Source organism: Aptenodytes patagonicus, chromosome 1, assembly GCF_965638725.1.
Source record: "Aptenodytes patagonicus chromosome 1, bAptPat1.pri.cur, whole genome shotgun sequence".
NCBI lineage: Eukaryota > Metazoa > Chordata > Aves > Sphenisciformes > Spheniscidae > Aptenodytes > Aptenodytes patagonicus.
In genome coordinates, this window is record NC_134949.1 from 64,099,419 (window position 1) to 64,124,298 (window position 24,880).

The 24,880-nt window shown below is 43.6% G+C and overlaps 1 protein-coding gene across 2 annotated transcripts in view; it reads right to left on the minus strand.

The window, feature by feature from the left end:
* TBXAS1 (thromboxane A synthase 1) overlaps nucleotides 1–16,627 on the minus strand; it is a 252,781-nt gene extending 236,154 nt beyond the window's left edge. Inside the window, exons 1-2 of one of the 2 annotated variants that reach the window (XM_076339807.1) lie at nucleotides 16,519–16,627; nucleotides 3,539–3,736 (exon numbers count right to left, since the gene is read on the minus strand). In XM_076339807.1, coding sequence (XP_076195922.1) covers nucleotides 3,539–3,636 — 98 coding nt within the window. In that variant the 5' untranslated portion in view covers nucleotides 3,637–3,736; nucleotides 16,519–16,627. Of the gene's footprint in view, nucleotides 1–3,538; nucleotides 3,737–15,194; nucleotides 15,239–16,518 lie in introns of those variants that run through there. The other variant, XM_076339797.1, reaches the window with a different exon arrangement.
* Nucleotides 16,628–24,880: the final 8,253 nt, after the last annotated feature.

Consider the following 24,880-nt stretch of genomic DNA (forward strand, 5'->3'; position numbering starts at 1 on the left):
GTGGGAGGGACATGAACAAGAGATTTTTTAACAGTGCTCAGTGTTGTGCCACTGGTATTACTGAACTTTATGTATTTAGCCATATTATGCCTTTTTGTGGTTGGTAAAGCAGTAATTTCATTGTCTATCACAATAGTAATGAGGTAGCAAGAGCCATTGAAGAATCCATGATATGAGGTCTGCAAGAGACTTTGACCTACTGAGAGCACGTAGTAAGGATAGGGAGGGTAGTGGACAGCTAAGTCCTTCAGGAATGGGGAACAGCAAGCAGGCTTGAGCACATCAGTTAAATTAACAGATTACCAAAAAAGCAACCTCAGGTGTGTTCTTCCCAGTTCAAATCTGAAGAAACTATGTACCCAAAAGTTTCTCTCTTCTTTCTACTCCCAACATTAAATCAACTACCTTAAAAAGCCTCTCCTTGTAGCTGACTTAAGGTCATGTGGAGGATAAACACTGAGGGATTATTGTCGCTGAATTTTCCACTGATTTAAAATTGACACAATACACTACACGCATCACCTTCATATTACACTGATGACAACACATGAGAAATCAGAGGTGTGCTATTAGAGGATTTGTTATAAAGAGTTATTGATGATCTTCATTGTACCATAAGTAACAGTCTAAAAAAAATGACCAAATCATCCAAGTTTCCTCCTAAGACCTGTATCTTCTCTAGAAGTTTATTTTTATGCAGCTAGAGCCTCTCCTCCCTTTCCCAGTCAAGCCTTGCTTCTCTCCCTGCTTCATATGACCTCACCTTACCCAAAAATGTAAAGAGATTGGTCTTATCACAACTTAGGAAGATACCACCTGCCAGCTGAACTGTGATAAATCACAGCTGGCCTTACAATACACATGCTAACAGTGACTGAGGCTGAGCCAACAAGCAGCAGCTCAAGGGTGTCATTTAAACCACCATGTATCCCCCTCCACAAATACCGTGCTAAGGAAATAGCTCAATAACACAACAGTTGCCATGACCATGTTACTATTCTAGTGTGCGTTAGATCTATCAACTCTCTTCTCCACCTGCAACTACCTTCCGTTTAGCCCGTAAGCCTTTTACAGCCCACAAGGTGGACAAACTGCCTATTCTTTGTACTCACACAACAGTTGACACAATATGACCCCAATCAATCATAAGCTACTACCATAACAAAATTTACAACAGCAAATATTCATTCCTCCCTTCCCCCATGACTGCCCTTCTGAAAAGATACAATGCTGGCAGAAAAAGCTAGAAAAAGAAAAATTCAGAAGTTATTAAAAAATGAGAATAAGGCTTGGAATGAAAACGTCAGAGGAACGTGAAGAGTTATTACTTTATTATTGCTCCTGCCATATATAACACTTGGGTTTTCTGACTCCTAGAAGAGCCAGACAATTGTGTATGCAACATGATTGTAATAAAAACATTCTCTAGAATTAGGGACCTGCATTTCTATTAGCAATCCTTTACATACTCTTTAAATAATTTCTTGAAACCAAGGTTTCAGCCATGAATAAAGGAAGCTGTGAGCACGCATTGGTTTTTACTCATTTGTTTAAACAGACGTGCAGTATAAAGAAACTATAAAAAATAGACTCTCAGATGAATAGGTTGACAGGTTTGAACAACAACAACTGCACTTGCAGATGTGCTTTAAGCCATTAACCTTACAGGTTCAGTCACTGCATTATACTGAAATAAATAGATCTGAATAGCTTAGCCACCAGGCAAACCTACCAATAGCCCACAGATGTTGCCCAGCATATTTCACTGAAAGTTTAAGAAACACCAGCTTCTCATTGGAAGAGTGACCTATAGGCACCTGTATCTAATAAGATACTTAAAATCAACCTGTATGTGTAGATCAACAAGATTGGTTAGTAATAACCATTGGCAGGTAAGAATATAAAACACTTTCCCATATAAAACTCCAGCTTCCTTTACTTGTTGCCTTCACGGTACTCACCTTCAGCCAGGAAAGGAGAAACATTGAATGCGGTATCTCTACTGCAAGGTGATTTCCCACCTCACTCCTAAATTGGACTTTTTGAAACTTATATGTTAGGCACTCAATTCAGCAGCTGACTGTCCACAGCCAGGAGCCTCGTGTAACTTTGACTTCAGTCTGAAATTACAGTTAGGTTTGTTTATGGAAAGACCAAATTCTGCGCTAAACTGCCATGTCTTCACTTCAAGGGGAGGAACAGCCTTCCTTAAATTGAACCCGAAAATGAGGCTCTGGAGAAGCATGAACCAGAACATACCCTACATTTACATGGAGCAGTTCTGTGTCTTCAGAGACCTCAGCACATCTTGACATGTACTACGTGGAAGCATCAGGCTCTTTCAGCTGTCACACCGGTGGCCAGATCTCGCCAGCCGTTTTGCTGCATTTCTGAACTGTGGATGTGCCTCTGCCCTCCCTCTCATTCCCTTAAGCTTACAGAGATCCACAGGTCAGCAGCTAAACAGCATGGTTTTACTGAAAGATCTAGTGCTGCCATTCTTTTTCCCAGTAAAATTCAAAGGAAGTATGACTTGACCTTTGTGATGATTTGGGCAGATCTTATTAAGAAAGTAGGCTCACCCACCTACTTGATATGGCAACGCACATCAAATATGGGCTTGACTTGACTCTTTTTTAGTCTCTCTAGACCCTCCCTTGACACACAAGGAAGTTGAACAAAGCTCAACAGGGTCAAAGAATGAAGAAATACGTGCAGAAGTGATCTGTCATTTACACTGCTACAACAATTGTGCTAAACTCATGGTGCCATCATTATTCTCTTCTAGATAAGCTTTGGGCTTTTGTCAGAGGTTCTTTTTCTACCACTGTCCCTGAAACTTTTTCTTCAACACACATACAAATGAGAAAAAACATTGGTTGACTGGAAGGTAGGATTTGAAGAGGTATTCAAGTAAAAACAGTCAGAAAAGCACTCCCAGTTTGGCTAATTTAATTTCTGAAAAAAATTGTCTGGACAGGGTGGGTTTTTTTCGTTTCAGCACAGCTCACTGCAATGCCTACTGTGCTAACCATTATGGCTGTTGTTATTCTGATTTGTATCCACTACTCAGTGTGGAAAGAACAAGAAAGGAAATTCAAGCAGCAGTTAAAGTGTCTGTACACTTAAGCCAAGAAACCTGGCAAGGGACAAGTGTGCAGCATAGTACAGAGAAGAGGTCCAACAAGACCCTGCAACAAGTACTTGGTTTCTTTCTGACCAGCACCAATGCTCCTACTGCCTACAGAAATTAATAAGAAAGCAACAATAATAAGTTCTTAATTTTGAAGACAATTTTTGTTAGCAGTTTGTTGTTAAAGCACTTACAAGAAAATATTGCAAGGAGAGAATTCTCTAAAAAGCATCATGAGTTTTGTGAATATTTATTTCAACCTCTGCATCCAAACCAACTCCCCTCCGTGTCACTTCTAGCCAATTGTCTTCCAGTTTCCCCTTATGAATAAAAGACTATAGATGTTGGGGGAGCTTCAGCAGGCTTTGTGTCTGATATGCAGCCCATATCATCGTTATCACTTACCAATACAGCAGAACCAGGAAGACCGCCAGCAAAGCCAGGGTGACCGTTGCACTATTCATTTCTGAGGAGGCAAATGCCAGGAGATCTACAAGCTCCATATTCCTCCACTACAGCTCCAGCCTTGACTAGTTGAGTGTGTGTGCAGGGGAAAGTTTCCTCAAGAGCTGATAAAGCCTTCCACAGCTATATGAATGACATCTGCAACAAAACAGGAACCAAGAGAGCAAAAATACATCAAGTCAAGTACAAACTGCAAACCTTTCCTGTTCTCATCGACTGGACTCTCTGAGGGAGAACTTGAAGGTTCCCCGAATGGTAGGATGTAGCAATTTCCCCCTCCCTCCCGCTGTTGATAACTGTCATGCCAGTAAATATTTACATACCCGCTGCTTGAGACATCAGTGCTGTTGAATAGGTTTTTAGACATCAAGTATGGGAAACTGGGGAAAGTGTGGGGAAAAAAAGAGGGGGAGAGAGCCTGACCATGGTACAGATCATGGAAGAAGAATATAAAGACCCTTCGGGGTGCCCTGGCACACAAACAGTGGCACTCTCTGAAGTAACAAAAGTAGAGCATTTCTGCAACATAAAACTTCATTAGTACTTAATCTCCAAACTGGTTATACCTTAAAAGAATGGAACAAAGTAAACTTTAAATTCTCATAACTAAAAGGAGGGATTAGGGGAAAACTCTTCTAATGTGACTACTAGAAGACATATATAGAAAGAAAAACTAATGAGCAGAAAAACCCAACTGTAGTACCAGGGTCCATAAGTCAGCATCTGTCACACCAGTTAACCCACACAGACAGCACTGTTTGGCTGTATCATCTCAGGTTCATGAGTACTACTGCAAATTTTCCTGGATCAATGCAGTGCTCCCCCTGAAGGTACCATTAAACTAGCCTCTCGGGGATACTTTGGCTACCCCTGCATTGTATTTCTAGTATAAGGGTTAACATCTATCTCTGCATTGTGGCATAGTCAAGCTTTCACACTCCCTTGAACAACCTACACATGAACAGTCAAGCTTTGACTGCAGTTCAGGAAACGGTTTGTCCGTAGTATATGAATTCCTCAGCTTTCTTCCATATTTTCCTGCCTGCAAACCTCAATCCTGTTTCAAGCATCTGATCCAGTCCAATTAGAAAAGTCAACCAGAAAGCAAACCTTCTATGAGAGAAGACCATCAACCTGTTACACTCGAAGTTACCAGATGCCATTATCAAAAAAATCCTCAGGATTACAGCAGCAGCAGCATGGTTACTTATGAAACTAGAAATACCCATATATGCATTGCAGCCTTCCCACCTATTCCATACAACCTATTTGAAAGTTAAGGAAATCAAAACTACCCAAAAAACTAGGTTTGTGAATTATATGGTAACCTTGAGAAACAGAAATTCTGCAACATCTGATTCCCATAACACACCAGATGAAGAGTGGTTTCTTCTCATACAACCCCAAGATAATAGCTTAGATTTAACGTGCAAGGCTTCTCCAATATCACTGTATTACATTTTCAGCTCTTATCAGAGAAGTTAATAATATAGGTATCAGAAAAGTAAAGTCTCTAACACAATGGAGTTTACTTTTAAGAAGATTTGGCTCTACTCTAACTGAATCACTGCTATTTTGGTTCTCTGTGCTTCACAACTGCATTAATTCCCTTCCAGCCTCAGATCCTTGCAGAATAAGTAAAAGGTGTTAACCAGCTCATCAGCTCCACAGAATAGCACGGTAGTTCACAGAAAACCTTGCTTATCGTATTAACAATGCTATTGCTATTCTGGGTCAATAACAGCTCTGCCGGTTTGCTGCTGCTGCCAAGTTCTCCAAGAACAACTGCAACAAGATTCAAGGCCAGTGGCATAAGGAATTAATCAGTGGGCACAAGCCAATCCCAACCAGCAACTAATCTCTTTTCCCAAGTAACAAGCGATAGGACGAGAGGAAACAGCCTCAAGTTGCGCCAGGGGAGGTTTAGATTGGATATCAGGAAAAATTTCTTCACCAAAAGGGTTATCAAGCACTGGAACAGGCTGCCCAGGGAAGTGGTTGAGTCACCACCCCTGGAGGCATTTAAAAGACATGTAGGTGTGGTGCTTAGGGACATGGTTTAGTGGTGGACTTAGCAGTGTTAGGTTAATGGTTGGACTCGATTATCTTAAAGGTCTTTTCCAACCTAAACGATTCTACGATTCTATGTGGGACTTTTAAGAAAAAAATAAAAATCAAATATCCATATGCATTAAAATCTCTTCAAAAAAGAAACCCAATCACCACAAGTGTAGAAGGTAAGAAATAATACTCTGATTTCACTTGTGCTTTAATTTACTTGGCTTTTTAATTAAAGGACATATTTATCTGCACATAGAGGACAGAGGACTATCAGCAAACACAGAGTCAAGAACAGACCTCACTTATTTTTTAAGAAGTACACTGGAGCCTTTTCCCAGTCACACTAGGAGGTAGGTGGGATGAATAGTTCTTAAACACACACATAATGAAAGAAAATAGGCTCTCACATCAGCATCCAATTTGGAAGAGCTAATAATCAAACTCCCAATGACAACAACCATCCTTTTCTGTTGTTGGTGTTGGGGTTTTCTTTTTGTTTTGTTTTTTAAGCCTTGGCACCTGTTTCTTGCTGGAGGGTTTTAACTCGGCACCTCCAACCATTAAGAAGGGTGGAGCACAGCACTGACTCTAAAACCCACCTGGAGCACTCCTCACTGGTTGCAGTTACCATCCCAGAGTTAAGGATCTCAGCTCGCTGAAGAGTCACAAAAATCCACATAATGTCCTTTGCAGGACAGGGCGGGAAAGGAGTCAGGGATGCAGACAGCAATGAAGACAGGCTATTTATCACTCCTTTGTCCAGTGTTCCCTCTCTCTTTACAGGTCCTTTACAATAGAAACACCATCCTAGTTAACTAGTTAATAGCACAGATATTTTTCACCAACCTCCCGGTTCTTTTTGTGGAGCCCTGCTGGTCAGGCTGATTATGATAATGGTATCAAAGAACTACAGATACGAAGTCCTCACTAACTCCATGCTGGAGGAAGCCAGAGGCAAGCCGAAGTGGAAGAGAGCCTTTTCCTGTCAGACTGCTATGAGTCAGCAGCACTGCCTGTGTTCGCCTCCACAAGGCTTCACTCAAGATTGCATCTACCAAGGTTCACAGCTCCTTGACGCAGTGCTATCCGAGCTCTCCTCTTCCATAGCAAGTAAAATCCACAGATCACCACCTTGTTCAACACAAACTTCAACAACAACAACAAAACACGTTCAACACAAACTTACACTCAAGACATCCATCTCATCCTTCAATCCCCAGCACTGCCATAACTGCAGCCTTAAAGCTCCCCAGCAAATGGCAGACCTACAAGACAGAAGCCGTTCAATCCTGAACAGCCACAGCTTCAGCTTGTGCAGATGTTTGCAGCAGTAAATATTAAAAAAGGGAAGTACATTTTAGCATTCAAAGTGTGAGAACTTGAAGTGTTCCTCCACTGAAAAAAAACCCCAGCGCACAGAGAATCCAGATTGTCTGGGAAGCCTTCATGCCTTAAAGCCCTGTCTGCTATAACTCCAGGAATATTTTCTGCAAATGCTCTTCCAAAACAATGCATTTCAACTTCAGAATGAATACCAGTGTGGCGATGAGCCTCAGCAATGCCTGACATATGCAAGTGTCATTCAGACATGAACTATAGAGGTTATTAAAAAGCAGGATTATAGACCTTCTCAGTAGACCTAAATCATGTTAAGGATTTTGACCTGTCTTCAAAGCATATCAAATGGAAAATGTAGTCTCATGTATTTCAGAGGCTAATGACTAACCGGCTAGACTAACCACGAACTCCTGCTGATGACCAAATTCAACTCCTCTCATGCTATTCTACCTCATATGTTTTAGGTCTATAATAATCTAATTAAGGCTGAGCCACACCAACTTTACGATAGATGAAGGAAGTCTAGAAAGGTGTTAAGTTTTAATTTTATAGCAGTTCTTCTCTATAGAAATTTGTAGTCTTCAGATCAAGGAAATTCTGTTATATAGACAGCTTAGCCACAAAATACTGCAAATGAAATTCCACAGAACAGCTTAAAAAAACCATGAGATTAATCAGAGACTAGTTTATGTATAAGCTTTAACAAAGCCCATGTACAAAACTGTGTGAGTATATATGATACTAATTTATCTTAAAGACAAAAACCTTTCCAAAGCCAAAATGAATTCTCAACATCTTTAAGGTAGACCAATCAAAAAGATCAAAGGCACATTTCACAGAGAGATTTTTTACATTTAAAACAACCTTAATAGCCAAAGTACTGGGAATATTAATGTATTGGAATAGAGGGATTTACAGTGGCCGTCTATGACTTCATTATTACTATCCCTGTTCAAGGATTGACCAAGCAGATTAATCAGATGATTTTGTACTCCTGCATGATAAACTATGACAAACTACTCAACAGACAGACCACTGAGGCATCGGAGTCCACTTAAAAAGATCCTGCTCTGCATTCAAAACGGACGGGAGCACCAAAAGGACACCACAGGCTCATGGAAGATTCTTGAACCACCTTGAGTAAAATCACTCCAATGAACTGGATCTCGAAAGGCAAACACGGTAACTGTGAAACCACACTGAGGAAGCCACTTTCATGACACTTCCTACTGAGAAACAGAAAGACACACTTTTATACTTAAATTGTTTCCCCAAGTCCGAACCCGGTTATATTAACCTAAATGCTTCTCAGAAAACAGGCACCCAGCTTAAAATTCTAGGAAAGCTAAAATATTATGCAAACTTGTACTTCACTAACAAATTTAATCTTAGCTGACCAAAAGTTATGGTACTTCAAACTCAGTCAATATCACAGGGGCTAAAAAACTCATTATGCTAACTAAATGTAGTGCCGCTGTACTAAGTCCCCTCTAAAGCAACAAGCTGTGAGATATCCTAGTTATTTCAAAGAACTCCACTTAGAAATAGCACAGATTTTGTGGTCAAAAGGAATGACAGTTTCTTCCTCTTGCTGTGAGAGCTCGGAATGAGTTTCTAAAATAAAGTTACCTTTGCTAATAGTGACATTAAGATCTTGCAGCCTCAGTGAAATTCCAGAGAAAGCAGAAATTAATGTAACATCTGCTGCCCGTGGCCAGGCATTTCTAAGCAAATTGACTTTATTAAATAAACGATAACTTGTTTATATTTCTATAGCTTGCTTTAGGAACACTGATTGATTCAAGCAATCCTATAATTTCATTGTCCTATAAACTTGACTGGAGATAAGTAAGGATTTATGTTCATGGATCAATAGCTCCACATTGACAGCAAAAGCCAAAGAACCCTGCCTAGACTAGTCTTGTAGTTGCAGAGAGCCGTATAAATGTTTGCCTTTGTAACAATATCATGGTAAGAACCAGTAAGTTATAATTTCTTCTGTGAAGTTCAGTTTTTAAACACCATGAAAAAAACCTAACCTTCTTTGTCTGATTGAAAAGCTACACTAGATGATAGCAAACTCAAGGCTTGAATTCTCCAAACTGTGTTTCAGTGCTGGATCACAGGTCAAAAGAACTGTGAAAAACTTAACAGAAGCACATTGTTCTATAACTCAATTAACTAAACTGTGCTTACCAACTTCTCTTTCATCCATTAGCTCATGGGATTGACACCAAAACATATAAAGCCCAGTCCTTTTCTGCACTTTGCAAATAGGAAGATGTAGAACGCTGGTTTTCCCCAATTAACAGAAATATTTTGAGAGCTCAGTGTGCTATCCGTAGCTACTACATTCCCCACCTTACATCTCCAGTTTGCAGTTCAATAATTTTATTGTGGAATCCTTTCAATATGATACAAAGAGATTTCTTTAGAGAAAGATTACACACAGCCTCCTTAAAAGCGGGGCAGCCGCCTTGGAGGCAATTAGCCACAACAATCAGCATTGCACAGAGCAGTGCAACGGCTTCTGGATTGCCAGCTGGAGAAACCCTGGCCATTGCATCCTTTGAGTTGCCCTAACAGGAGAAGGGGAGTCGAAGAACAAATAGAAAGGACAAAGGGGAGAACAGCAGCCAAGAAGAGGCAGATCTGACCATCCTGTCATGGGAGGACAGCCGCGGCCATCCACCCTGCATTCTGTTTGTGAAAAGGACAAGCCAAAAGCTGGATGAACGTGCTGCTCAGTACCTCTTTCAAAAGCACCAGATTGCTGATACAGACCATCAGCAGCCTGCACGCGTGCCCTGGAGATGGGCTGCCAGGGCCAGGAGAGGGGATGGGATGGGATCAGAGGGCAACCCCCCAGATAGATCAGCCCGCACCAAGGAGTGCGGGCCCACCAGGCTGAACGTAGGAGGCAGGTAACAGGGTCCATCGGCACAGCAAGGGGTGAGCCAGGACCAGAGGCCACCCAAGGGGTCGAGTCAGCAACTGAAGCCCCAGATCCAACCTTCAATGGGGTTCCCGGGCCCATGGGCAGAGTGTAGGTGGGGGGTCTCAGGTGAGGCCAATCAGGACAATTAAGATCTATTGGTGCCCTTGGGGACCTGACAGGCTCAGTACTAAGGCCTTGAACAGGTAAAAAGATAATGACAGCCACAAGGGAGCAGGGTATTTGAAAGAGTAAATTCGCTAATACAACACATTTATCAATACCCTGTCAAAACTCAAAATGACAAAAGGAGGAAGGCACCAAAAGTCACAACAACCTTGAACCTCAGATGAGGTAAAGAAGCATTCTTCACCTGAGACCCACCACTGTTTTTTCAAATAGCACATGCTTCCAGAAGCCCCACAGATGTGAACAGAGAACATTCCCATGAGTTATGGCTCCTAGGCTGACCAAGAATGGTAGAATCAGGTCTCATCTGGGAACTGTTGGCAGTATCAACTCTGCCTTTATGCTTTACCTCTAACTGTCTAAAATCAGAGGGATTGGATGCAATTACCTCTCCGAGATGAATAAGAAAGCAAAAAGAAAGAGCAAAAGAATGTGCAATGGATTAGACAATACAAACATGCCAAAACCAGGACAGCCATTACAACTTGGGTACTACCACCATCTAGTCTCAGCACAGAAGAGGTAGTAAGCTGGCACAAAGGAAAAAGAAAGGTCAAAATTAAGCAAGTCAGACTAATACTATTGCCACAGTAATGACTTTCATACTTCAAGAAGCCCAGAAGCTATCAGTCTACATGCACATTTAGAAAGGCAATACGACTGCAGAGACTCAACCTGGCAGTTCAAAGTAATTACTGAGGACCAATCCCGGTTCTTCAGCAGTTCTTTAGCGGCATCCACAGAGCCTCTCTTTTAGGCTGCAAAAACATCCCTTCACAGGGGATGAAGGACAAGTTCTCCTGGAGAACACCAGGTGCAGGGTTTGGTAACGCTGCTCTGACTCCTGTAGACAGGCAGGGGAGGTTGGTGCCCTGTTGCCTCTCTTGCCTTTGAAAATGTTCCCCATGATAAATATTTCAAAATGTCAATAACTGCAGTGTAGAAAGTCATGCTGGATATTTTCAGATGGCAGTAAGAACACAAAATGTATGGTGCACTGGAGCACACAGAGCTGTCACAGGAAGACATATAATACCTTCACACTGTGGGGCAAATCTAGGGGCAATATAAAATACATTGCAAAGCCTTATCTTCACTCATGCCCCTATCCAGGGGACATTCACTGCCCAAATTTATGCATCACATGATGAATAATTCTTGGTAGATTGTGCCCAATATTCCCAAAGGCCTTCTTACCCATATGAAAGGGAGCACAGATAACTAACATGCAAATTGCAGCCCCTTACATGCTGCAGAAGAGCACATGTAACATACAGACGGCTTTACTCTAGTTCAGCCTTTTGTGCTCTCCCATTTATTGCTTTTTTGCTGCAGTCCTTTCTGCTGACCCCTTGTACACTAATTCACCAAATCAGGAATCCCTTCGGCTCTCTCATTCTCAGCAGATATGTTGTAACATGGACGTGCATAACTGGTCAGGGGGCAGAAAAAAGAAAAAGTGAAAAAACAAACTTGCACAATCATGAAACCAGCATTTCCAAATCTCAAGTTCTTACTGCAAGTCTTGGCTTAGTTCAGGTTTTTGCTACAGCACTAGTTATTCATTTGTGCAATTGTGACAAATACAGGTTTTACTGGGGGCAGAGACAGTCAAGCCCTCAAAGCAAGGAAAAAAATGTTCCAAAGCTGTGAAACTCACGTGATCAGGGCTAAAATACTAATTAAACTATTTTAATTGGTCAATTAAAAAAATGCATGTTTTTCCTGCAGTCTCATGAATCTGAGTAAATTTGTGATTTCTGAATGCTTGAGGTTAGCAATACTTGCAAAAGGGCGTGAACCCAATAAGCTGACCCGTTAGCCATGGGAAGAGAGGTTAAGTGGAAGACTAAATAATGTGACACATGAGTTGAAACAGCAAGAAGAACTTAGTCTCAACAAGATTTCAATCCTGCTGACACTCACGTTAACTTGCTCTCTCAGACTGAAGCATAGATGGGATCTGAGCCTAAGGTTCACAGTGAGTCCAGCCTCCTACCTCCTTCCTACCTTCTGCTGCCTTCTACCAAGTGGCAGATAAGCACAACCTTAGACTGGCTGGGCTAGTGCAAAAATAAAATAGGTATCCTTCTCAGTTTCACTAAAATTTAAAAAAAAAAAAAAATCCATGGAACAAAACTTTTAGCCATCATACTTTATCTTTTTACCGGCTGCTGATCAGAGCTAAGGTTTGTGGAAAACCATGGCTCCGTGACAATCTGAGAGGACTGCTTTGTACTCGCCACAGAGCCTAACAAAGTCTTCAAGCTCCAAGAGTCTCTGGGGTTTTTTTTAAACAATTCTTAGAAGTTTCTTTCTACTCTGAACATGCTGCTGCTTTCTTTACCTTCAGCCAATTAAGTCCAACAAGCTCAAGTAAGCAACTGCAATGATAAATCAGCATGGCCAGCAGCCTTGGCAACTGTCCACTTTTAACTTGAGCTCTTCTTCCTCACCATCCATTTTAAGGTATTCGTTTTAACTCAGAACACCACTACCTGCAGACGCTGCCCCCTCGCCCAACTCTGATGGTTACACTCACACACCAACCGAACTAGCATGATGGGATCTCTGGCCCAGTGCAGAGTCCTACAGCCATCAACAAAAATTTAAACTAGGTTTAAATTAAAGCCAGACCTGTCGGACAGGTACCCCAATGTATGGGGTACTTTCTCCTTAAGAGCCCCTGCTCTGTCTGTGGCAGTTCAGGCTAACCAGAGGAGCCAGCAACTACCCAGATGCATGGCAAAGGAGCTGGGACTACTTCAGACAGCCCAGGGACAGTGGGATGCTATGATGAACTGTATTTCATTTACCTTATATTCGTAAGCAAAGTGACACACGAATGCAAGATGCCAGATGGAGTAAGCTGACTGGAAATGGAGAAGAGCCTGGGCTTTCAGATGGGACCTATATTTATGCAAGACTAGAAGCTGAGGGCAGAAACAGCAGAGACACCGCACAGGACAAAAGCCTCACCATACATTTGATAAAATATAGTTTCTTCCAGTCACCCTTCCCTTGGTTTCCCTTGGCCAACTCTGTAGAGCAGTGAGGCATCAAACGAGGGAAGCGGGTGCTGAGAGGGGCCTTTGCAGATGCACACGGGTATTTTAATGGTGTAGCAATGAATGGCATTTCTGTAAGTCTGGTGCAGGTAGATGCACTCTGTCCCTGTGTGATGCTCTCAGCTCTCTGGATGGAGAGTACCAACTCCAAGGGTAAAATACTGTTTTTCTCTTAGTATATGTAACTCCAATTAACCTTATTGGAGCATTGTGGGTACACTGAGAAGATTACACGCCTTAATGTGCAGTTACAGCTGTATTGTAAATGCAACATTACACGCTTTCTATTATGGTTCAAGACCGCTATGCTCTTCAAGACTGTTATAAACCTCAGAAAACAGGGGTTTATAATGGAAACACTGAAACACTCAACTCTAAAAGCCACGGCAGAGAGGAAATACAGCTATAAATTCAGCTTCTGTTTTCCAGCATATACATTGACAAGGTATGAATAATATGTATTTCTACACTTAGAAGAGACAGATGTACACATTGCTCAGGGTAACCTTTGCTGTAAAAGTGGAGGATGGAAAGAGCTCAAAGAGGAAAGAGCAACCTTTTGTCTTGTCTTTTACAGAGTTACTGCAATTGCAATAATGACATAAAAACAGCAATTGAAATTTAGTAGCCTGTGCACCGGGGTTAGATTCTGAATGCACTTTTTTTAAAAGGGTGGGTTATGTTTCTACGGTCAGCAAGAAAACAATACGACCGCCCCCAAACCCCTTCAGCCTCCTTTTTTTAAAAAAAAAGAATTGGCTATTTGGATACTGTTCAAATGACATTGCAAATCAACTTGCTATCCATTGCAAAAATGGATATTCCCTATATATTCTCTATATATTCTCTCCTATATATAGTCTGGTGCCTAGCTCCTTAACACTACCAAGGAGAGAAATTTGGACTAGCAATTACTGGACTTGCTAACGTAAAAAGACCCCAATCTGTTTGGCAAAAGAAAGACGGGCAGGCAACTGTACTATCATTGGGGCTGTGGCATTTGGGAATTTCTTCAGATATAAATAGCAACGGCAGAGGTGGGTCAATATAATCCCATTAGCCACATCTTGCTGTTTGACTTCTGATACGTATGAGGAAAGGAAAACAAAACCGACACAATTGCTTTTCGGGAGGTACGCTGACGTTGGGTAAACAGGAAAATCCATGCCTGCTTTAGACATTGCAGCCCGACTGGCAGATGGGGACAGGTGGAGTAGGGAGGTCCATGCATTTTGCTGGCACAGCCCTCACCTCCAGGAGGGAGGGGGCAGAGGCACCCACCGCTGCTGCCGCCCACACGGGGCTCGGTGCAACAGGAGGTCCCATCACCATCGTCCTCCTCCTCGGGCACCTGCCCTGCCCCAGGGTTTCGGTGGCATCCCTGGCCATGCTGCTGCTCTGGAGACAGAGCTGCCAGTCCTGCAGTGGCTGTCATCGCCTGGGTTAAGCTGGCGTATGTGGTGTCAGCGTACAGGGAATACCTAGAACTCAGCGAGGCTGCATGCAGATACGGTCCCCCCTTTTTTTTAATTAGTGCTCCTCACATTTGGGAAAGTTTCTTGAATGTGTAGGGAATGTTTTCAGATTCAGTGCCGCTGCCCCCATAAATTATTTTCTATTACCTACATATTAGCAGTGTCTCTAATACTGTAAACAGGGAGAATATCAGATATGCCAGAAGTCTATGAGGTGTATGAAAAACTTCACGTGAAAAGCAGCCCACGAGCCCTCCCCACTACAGCAGCTGGGTTTTTTCTAAGGTAACGGATTAGTTCACAGAAAGTTTAGCAATTCTTACCAACACCTCTAACATTAGCTATAGCATCCTCATTTTAGATGTATATCCCCTCCTTGTGGGTAACCATTTGAGGGCACTGTGTTTAACATTTCTGTGTGTTTGATTTGTGAAGGACACCTGCTCGTTAGCTTTCTGCTTTCTGCCTTTCCATGCGACAGCAGCCCTGGTGTCCACAGTACACAAACCCAACACACCCAAGAGCCGTACCTCCACGTTGACCCAGAGGTGCCACGTCTCCGAGCAGGACGCGAATTGCCTCATTGTCCAGACCTGTTCAGCGTCTGGGGAGATTAAGGGCAAAGCTACTTTATTACCATTAAAAGGGCAACGCAATTCCCAGCAGAACTGAGAACTGCCTTTCACATCTTCTCTTGGGTGAGACCTTTACTAGGACTGACTCCTGTCTTTGCTTCCACTTTTTTCATTTAAATAGGGTCTTGCATCAGTAGCCTTAGCTAAAAACTTCTACTCTGCTCCCGCAGTCTTCAGCATGCTCTCTGCTTGCTGTCCCACCCCAGAAGCAGTAGCTGAGAACCAGTGTCACTGGCTGTAAGTAGTACATACAGCAAATCTGCAGTCTTCAGCATAATTAGTAAGCGACTTGTCGGAAAGGACCATCAGGGTATAACTGTGCCATTGAACCCAGTCCCTATGCATTGGGGATCGCCTCGTGATGTACGTTCAGCCCTGGAAGGCCCGCAGAGCATCCTCATGCAAAGTTATCCCAAAACTCTCTGGCAAATTTACACTCAGCTGTGAGTACCAACAGCATCCCAGGCGGCTACTTGTCAGAGGATCACAGCCAAAGTGTTCAGGAGTGTTTTACCTGACCCATGAAGTACACAAAGCCGTTTCTCCTCCCTGCGCTATCCTGACCGCTGCTCTGTTTTATTGAGCAGCAGCATGAAACTGCAGCATTTCCAAGGATTTTCACTGTAGTGATCTGCACAGCCCGAGACTTTCAGTTGCCTCCAGTTCAGCAAACAGCAGAAACACTGGAACGAGGAAGCGTACGCAGGCAAAGGCTGTTGCAGGCACTTATGCAAAATTTGTATTTGGCTATTTCTCCCTACTAAGATCTAGAAAGTCAACTTAAAAGGAAAAAAAAAAAGAATTAAAAAAGCAAGCTTAAATTCAGCAAGAAGCTGGATGTTATAAGACCCTTATTCACTAGAGAAAGATTTCCAGTCCCTGCAGGGAGTGGGATTCCCTCCCCCACCTTCTTCTAAGATGGAATGATTATTTATTCCCGCTAACCTTTACATAAAGGAGCCAACAGCCCCACTTCTAACCACAGCTGCAAGGGAGAATGACATCCCTATACGGCCGGTCCCACGTGCTAATGCTGCAGACATTTCAGCAAGCCAACCCAAATCCAGGTGACTTGCCCAACGATGTGCCGCGGGAACGACATGACAAACCCTCCCAGTCAAAAGCACGGGGCCAGGAGGACCGGGGGGGGGCAACAGGATTTACAGCCCCCACCCCCCGTCCTCCGCCAACTCCACAGCAAATACTAGGAGATCCTTACCTTTAAATTTCTCCCGTGCCTCCTCCACCGGTTCCTGCTTGGGCTGCCAGCAGGCAGCTGCAGTGCAACACCCCGAGGGGAGCGGTGGAAGAGCGGAGTCATCGCTGCCTCCCACGAAACAGACAGGTGCTTGGAAAGCTGCCCTCGGCCCAGCAGCGAGGCAGAGGCCGCGGGACTACAGCTCCCAGAAAGCCCCGTGCCTCCCCTGCCCTTCTGCCCCCCTCCAGCCGCCCCTCGCCACGCACTCTGGGGGTTGTAGTTCCTCCCGGGCAGCACCCGCCCCCCACCGCTCCCGCGGACATGCCCTTGCTGGGAAGGGAGGCTTTGCGTGGCTGCAAAGGAAACAAACACCCTGAAACCTATTGTTTAAAAAAGAAAAACAACCAGAACCCTCTATATATCTCTATATATGTATAAAAAAGTAAAACTCGGCGAATATTTTTGTCGACAGTAAGGGGAAAAGGGGAAGTTAGTGTACTTGCAATGCTTTTTCTGATTCTGGTGGGGGGGGAAGTGAAAAAAGGCTCGTAAGCAAATATTGCCAAATAACTTTGCAAAATCACATGGGAAAAACTTAAATGTTCCCATACACCAATTAGTTAATGACCGGCCCCAAGCCTACGAACGTGCCCATACTTAACTGTATCCTCCGCTGACGTGAATGCAATTGAATCTCATACTCCAGTTGTTCCAGAAACTCGAGGCCTCTAGAAATTATAAGCATGACTTAGTAATGGTGAGATTTTAGAAGTAATTAAGGGCTTATCCACATTGGGAGTTGCTGCAGAGTAGCTTCGCTTGCATAACTCCCCTCCCCTGTGCTGGACATGTATTTCACACTAATACTGCTTTATTCTGAATTAGTTTGCACCATTCAGGCTTTCAGTTCACAAGGTACCTTCGCCTGAATTGATGGACTTGTGCAAGGTGAGCCTAAACTGCACGTCCTTTTTTACCTTGTCTTTACCTTTTTACCTTGGGCATCTCTTCCCAAAAGCTAGGCATTTCTTTTGGAAACTAGAAGCGAAGTTTCTCACACAGTCGCTGCTGCCCTGAATTTGGGAGATCAATAGGAACACTAAATGCCACAAGACCCACAAAAAAACCTTTGGGAGCATGAGCAAGCGGCTGTGTGGTGCTTAGTTGCCGACTGGGGTTAAACCACGACACCCTATTTGCCTAACTGGAAATGTTTGTTTTTCTATCGCCAAGAGGAAGGCTGCGCAGAGGAGAGAAAGCTCTCCTTTCAGAGTAAAATCTCCTCTCAGTAATTAGTCCTTGTGGGTAGCAAGTTTTAACAATACTTCATGGAGAACATAAAATTCATGATCTGTCCAGCGTATAGTCAAAGCTTTAAAGTTTTGCCCAAATTTTATTAATTGCATATGCATCAAAAATGTGAACAACATTAATGTACAATGAGCCAGAGGAGTTCTTCCAAGACCAGTAGGTATTAAGCTCATGGATATACAAACAGCTCCCCTTTACCTGAGGTGAAGAGGAGGAGAAGGAAAGGTCCTAGATAATGGAAAATAATAATAGATGAGCGATGCAGGAGGTTTTAGTCCACAGGCAGACAGGTAGTACCCATGAAGACTTCTTAGCTTCCACACAGCACCATGCCAAAGCCAGCTCTGTGCAGTTGTATGGCAATGTTCCTGAATGAAGAATTCCCAGAGCTCGGCACGTGATGCAGAGGCAGACACAGAGTCCTGCCAGAACTGCAGAGGACTCACATGGCTCGGTGGCTCGTAGCACTGAGGCACAGCCCAGCTCTGCACGGGGCCGGCGGGCGGCTGCAGGACTTCTTAGCTCGAGTCAAACCATTGAACTGCTTCTGGACTCTGTCTGGCCCAGGGAAGAGTTTAGCTGCTTTGCAAGGCACTACAGCCCATCTTACACTTCTAGAACAATCTGGCACCATATGAATAGCATACTTAAGCCATAACCTGGATAAGCCTTCCAGGATAATTGAGATTCTACAGCATGCGACTTTTAAAAGTAAGTTTTCATAGACTTGCTAGAAAAATGTGAGTTTTGACCTAGCACTTTTCATTCCAGGATTTCTGAACAGTCTTTTTTAATGCAGGTTTAGAAAAGAAAGAAAAAAAAAAAAGAAAGAGTATCTTCTTTTGACTTCAGTTCAAGTTCAATTGATAGAAGATCTATTAATCACCAGCATGCAATTTACATTGAGAATGCCTGTATTAAAGCAGAGACACAGAAAAGCTGGAATGGATCGCTTCCCAAGATCTTGTGGCATTAAGAGTGGAGCTATGTTTGTTTTCTTTTTTTTGTTCTGAACTCTGTAGCATTTGGTTGACTGAGGCAGTATCTCTTATTAAAAATGAGCCGTAAGAGAGCTGCTTTTGTGAACACACGGGATTATTACTTATTCCAACAGGTATTTTGTTAGTTCCTGACTCTGCAAAGACTTGCATAACTAAACACACCATGAATAAGTCCATTGAAATTGCTAAGGTCTGTCTAATGTTTTCATCTTCCTATTTCCCAGAACAATAATGGTCTCAGTCATCTATTATTTGCAAGAATTCACAGATAAAATCTGAATAAAGAGGAAGCATGGATAGTATAGCACCAGACCCTCCTATTGTTTCATTCGAGTAGGGAAATCCACTGGAGACTAAACTTTCTGTAAACATTGGTGTGACACTGGCTGCCCTTCTTCCCTCCCCGAGGGAACGGCTGACGTGGGGAACCTCAGCCCACCCCATTCACCTGACCGCCTCTAATGCGGAGCTGAAAGAGATGCCATCTGTAAGGACCGCAGGAGGATGAACACAATGCTTTTCCCATATGGAAGAGAGAAGCAAAATCCACGTGCAGATGATTTCCCAATAACAGAAGGCAGGACAAGAGGAAAAATTATTTAGTGCCAATGGTGCCAGAGCTAAAAATCCCACTGCCTTTCGCAGGGGAGCTTTCTTAAAGCCCCTGCACAGCACAGCACTGGGGCTCCAGCCTGTGTTTCCTTGCACAGAGAAGAGTGAGTCAAGTTTGCAATGCCATTGACACATGGCAAATGCTTTCCATGTTGCTTCCATATTTTGAAAAGACCAGAGCTTTCCTCTTAAACACTAGTAGGCAAGGGAAAAATGGAGGTAAAGCCTAAACAATAACTTTGCAAAGTGCTGAGCAGCAAACCAGAGCGCCAAAGTGCTCATGTTTCCCCTGAAGACCTTTCACAGCTGCACCCTGGTTTCCTGGGCACTTGCCGAGACAGGAGCTGATGCTGCCATCTCACCCCGTCCCCAGCAGTATCCCACTCTGCCACACAGTCTTGGGGGATTTGCAGGGCGTTTTCACTGGGGCTTGACTGACCACAAGTAAGCAATGAAATCAGGTTCCCAACCAGTAGATCAGACGGTGAATACGCAGTGTGCGCAATACTTAATTTGCTCCTTCGTAACCTTGATGATATGTTAGAAGCAAAAATAGAGGGAAGCTCATGGGAGGGCAGCTCCTCATCCTGTAACCCGAGAGAAAGGGTTGTTCTCCCTCCTCTGCCTGGGGAAGGCTCTGCTCTTGCCACCCTTGGCCCTTGTGGCAGATGAAATGAGGCCATGGAGGCAATCTGGGCTGGGGAAGCCGCAGGAGGAGCTGGATCCCGGCGGGCAAGAACAATGAGGGAGGCTCCGCATTGTTCTTGCCAGCAGATGGAGCAGGGCTGGCATGGGAAGAGTGAGATGCAGGAGCAGGAGGCCCTCCTGCCTCCATCCACGCCTGCCCAGGAGGAGCATCCACACTCCCAGGAGGAGCTCCTCCCGCCCTGTCCCTGCCCTGGAGGGGTGTCACCTTTCTTGCAGGAGGGCTTTCTCCTTTCCTTCCCTGGCCAGAGGATCCATCCCAAAACTCTCTAGAAATGAAGTTAAACCTCTCCCAGGGCTGCCTCCTCGCGCTGGTGCCTGCAGAAAACTGAACACAGCAAGGAGCACTGATGAGTGTGTAAGCGCTTATTCCCGCTTCTCCACTGATGCATGCATGCCCATGCTCGCATGTCCACAGACACAGACACCCACCCTTTTGCTGTTTAGCTGTAGACCAACTTGAGTAGCTGGAGACCTTCCACATACCTGTGCTCACCTTCCATTTCTCCTAAACTGGTTCAGTGTCATTGTCTGTAGTGGTCAGATAGATTATTTTCCACGCTTATTTCTGTTTCTGCTGAGTTTAAGCCAGGATCAACATGAAAGATGGGTATGTTCATGTCAGGTCAGCAAATTAAACCTACTGAGCTAAGAATGACCACATGCCCGAGGTGAAAAATCAGAAATGGAGGTGGAAGTGGAGATGGAAGGTTTTCGTGCCCAGCCCTGGACACAGGAATGAATGGAAAAATAACATGTAGCCCTCCCCTTCCCACCCTCTTGCCTTAGGGCCCCTCTCCAAGACTGATTCCCCCCAACACCCATTTCTTCATCTCTTTCACTTTTTGGTGAGATTGTGTGTGAGACACAGGTCCTTCTGCAGCTCCCACCCATCCTATATGTTTCAAGCTTTGAAAGTCAGAGATAACAGTCTTCCCTTGATAAGCACACATCAGTGTGTTGTTCCCATCACACGATCACTGCGGATGTGGATAACACAGCGGATGAAGGTGAGCAGGGTACTGACCACTGCATTTTCATCTGCCAATTTGAAGAGGGACATGTCGGACCACAGCACACTGTGCTGTCTCAGTGAGTCAGTTCTGCACAGGTAACTCCTCCACAGGTATCAGCCTTCTCACGGCGAAGCTGCTCGTGAAATAAGGTAGTCCACAGCACGAGAAGGGACAGCAGGCTCTGATTCTTCCTCAGCGGGCAGCACTCAATGGGCACTATATTCAGCCAGCGGATAATACAGATGCAGTGCTGCTAACGTGGGCATGGTTCAATGCAAATGTAAAGACGGCCAGGTTATCCTATGAGTAATGTGAAGTGCTGTGCAGGATACAACATACTGTACAGAATAAATACTGTCTTGTTTGCAGCGGGAGACATTTGCACATAACTCCAATATTTATGCCGCATTCTTCCCTCTTTTGCCTTTTGGTTTTCATTATTCTGCTTTTTGGAATCAGTTCATTCTTCTTCCTCAAGGGAGTGGGAATATTTTCTTTTTTTTTTATTTTTAAGAAGCAGGTCTTTTGTTTATGTCATATATATGATCTTCACCATCATTATTTAAGACATCACCTAGTGTTATGCCCACAGGGGCAAATACAAGCTTTGTAAATGGAAAAGTACATCAGTATCTCATTTGCTTAATAATAGTCTACACATTGGAAGGTAAAAGGTAGCTGTGTAGCCCCAGCATGTTCCAAAACTGCCATACTGATGTCACTTATTTTATCCTGTTGTAGAAAAAATTGAGATGATCAAAAATCCTAAAGCTCATACCTGAGAAAGGACAGCAAGAAATCAGCATGATTTGTATTCTGTCTTACACTTTTTTAGGGGCAGAAAGAGACCCTGCTGCAGAAAATGCCTTTGACATAGATGTTTGAGTGATCTGCTACATAGACAGTAAGGAATAGCATTTTATAAGCTTTTTATGGGGTATTAAAAATCCAAAGGGGCCAAGTTTTCCAATGGAAAAAGCAAAATGTTTCAGGATTTGAACAGAGGCACCATCTGCATTGGAGCGACCCCAGACTAATTGACTCTGTGTGTGTGTGCGCATGCGTATGTGTGCACGCATACGTGTGTGTTTCAGAGGGACATTCTTTGCTTCAGTTCCGTTATAATTCCTTTAAATATTTATTACTGGAATGTAAATTCTGCTGAAAACTGAGGTCTTTGCTCTGGAAAAACCAGACCATCACCTACCATGGGTGTTGTCGCTCAGTGGAATATCCAAGTCCCTTTTGGAGAAACAAAAGGATTCGGTTATATAAACAAGTCACTGCGTTGAATTATAAAACTGGGGGGAAAAAATGAACAAAAACCTGCTGACTGCTGGTTGAACTACTCCTTGGCTACGCGTGAACTGAGGTTCTGCAGATCTAGCAAGAAGCAGGAGCATTATTAAAATGAATTGGTTACAAATAGTGGAAATAGTCCAGCAAGCACATTTAGAGTATGCAGCCCTGAGGATGGCTTTGTTTTCAGATTGGTTCGTCTTTATTTTGAATGTAAAACATTAATAAACTTCTTAAGGAGATTGAGGATGGGAGAAAACATTGGTTGATCACCTTAAAACCCAGGAAAATAAAAAAAGTTCTCAAGTTGCTGGATGAAATAACAAACTAGAATGGGTTTATACTTCTTACATTGCTATGAAAGCTTTACTTCTTGATCATTTCCAGACACCAGAAGGTTATTAAAAATCCACAAAGGGAAAAGAAATTCTACATTTATACTAGCTTTAAAACTTATTTTGGGACCTCAGCTTGTTACCAGTGTAACACAGAGTAAACCTGTAACATGAAAAGTATTGCTCATCAAAAAGAGGGACCAAGGACCAGTCTAGCACTAGCAACACTTGGGAAGGGATTTATCACATAATCTTTGGGGTCACACTTTATTCTGGAGGGTCAAAACTGGAGTAGGCTAGTGTGGATAGTACCAGTGCTTAGGCTCAGGTATTTGTATCACTTTAAACCCCACTGTCATTTCAAGGATATAAATAAGCTTGGAAAAATCAGATTATTGAAAGGATTAAATTGGGATCAGTGTCAGCAATAATCTATTCCTTTGTGGTGACACCAATTGAAAGAGGGAAAGTTTGGGGGAGGAGAGTAATGCTGTACAATACTGCCTATGGGTTGTGCGGGAATGGGGAATATAAACAAGGGGAAGGAGGGTTAAACAGCACAGCCCCCACGTGCCTGGTAGGCAGGGCAAGCATAAGGACAAGAAAATCCTCCTTAAAAATAGCACTGGCCGAAGACCCTGTCTCACTATAGGCTAGTTACAGTGATAGAGTGTCAAAATATGCTAGTCGTTCTACTTTATTAAACTAATAAAGTCTGTTTGTGCCGTACGTCCAGCCCCACCACCCAGTGTGCTCAAAGAGCCACAAAATCATAGAGGGGATTTTTTTCTTTATTTCTTTTTTTTAAATTACATTGCCTGAATCTTCTCCCTACAGTGTCACTCCCATTATCTCCTAACAGGGCTGGAAAAAAGGCAGCACATGCCTGGCTGCTGTGTCTCCGGGGACTCTGGAGCATCCCAGGCTGAGGAACGTAGTGTGGTCCCCAAGCAGAAGCCTCTTTGTCTCCAGCTCAGCTCATGGCACTGCAGTTCCCCCAGCCAGTCCTCACTCAGCTGGTCCACAACTGAAATCCATGCAGGTGTTGCCTACATAAGAGCTAAGTGAGACACAGCTGGTCCAGGCTCTTTACCATTGCCCAAAATACATTTCTACAAATAAGATCAAATTTATTCAGCTCTTTTGGATCCAAAATGATTTTGATAGCGGTGACTTTAATTTGGTGATAAATTGCCTGCTGAATTTTCTTTCATCCAGAAACATGAGAAAGCAGAGTACAGAAGGTACCTTGTGATGTTGAGCAAAGAAAGCATATTTAGACTTGTTTTCCATCTAGCCTTTTGGAAGAAAGTTAAAGGCTGGGCTTTCAGTTCAGGAGCTCTGTAAGTGAGATCCTGCTTCCCTGACAAGCCATTTTCTACTTACCTCCTTGCCCAATTTCACCCGCCACCAGCTTTGCTGTTTAACAGGGTAGGACGTCCCTCTAGGAAGGGACTAGGAACCATCTTCTGTACCTGAGTCCAAGGGATATTTGTCATTGGCAGCTGTTGGCTTTTGGGATGTGCCATAAGGCCTATCCTTTTTTCCAGTTTTTCCTTAATAAGAAGAATGAAGAGACAGCAATGTGCGCTCGCAGCCCAGAAAGCCAACTGTATCCTGGGCTGCATCCAAAGAAGCGTGGCAGCAGGTCGAGGGAGGTGATTCTGTCCCTCTACTCTGTTCTGCTGAGACCCCACCTGGAGGACTGCATCCAGCTCTGGAGCCCGCAGCATAAGAAGGACACGGACCTGTTGGAGCGGGTCCAGAGGAGGGTCACAAAAATGCTCAGGGGGATGGAACACCTCTCCTGTGAAGAAAGGCTGAGAGAGTTGGGGTTGTTCAGCCTAGAGAAGAGAAGGCTTCGGGGAGACCTTCTTGCAGCCTATCAGTACTTAAAGGGGGCTTATAAAAAAGATGGCGGCCAACTTTTTATCAGGGCCTGTTGCGACAGGACAAGGGGGAATGGCTTTAAACTAAAGGGGGGTAGATTTAGACTAGCTATAAGGAAGAAATTTTTTATGCTGAGGGTGGTGAAACACTGGCACAGGTTGCCCAGAGAGGTGGTGGCTGCCCCATCCCTGGAAACATTCAAGGTCAGGTTGGA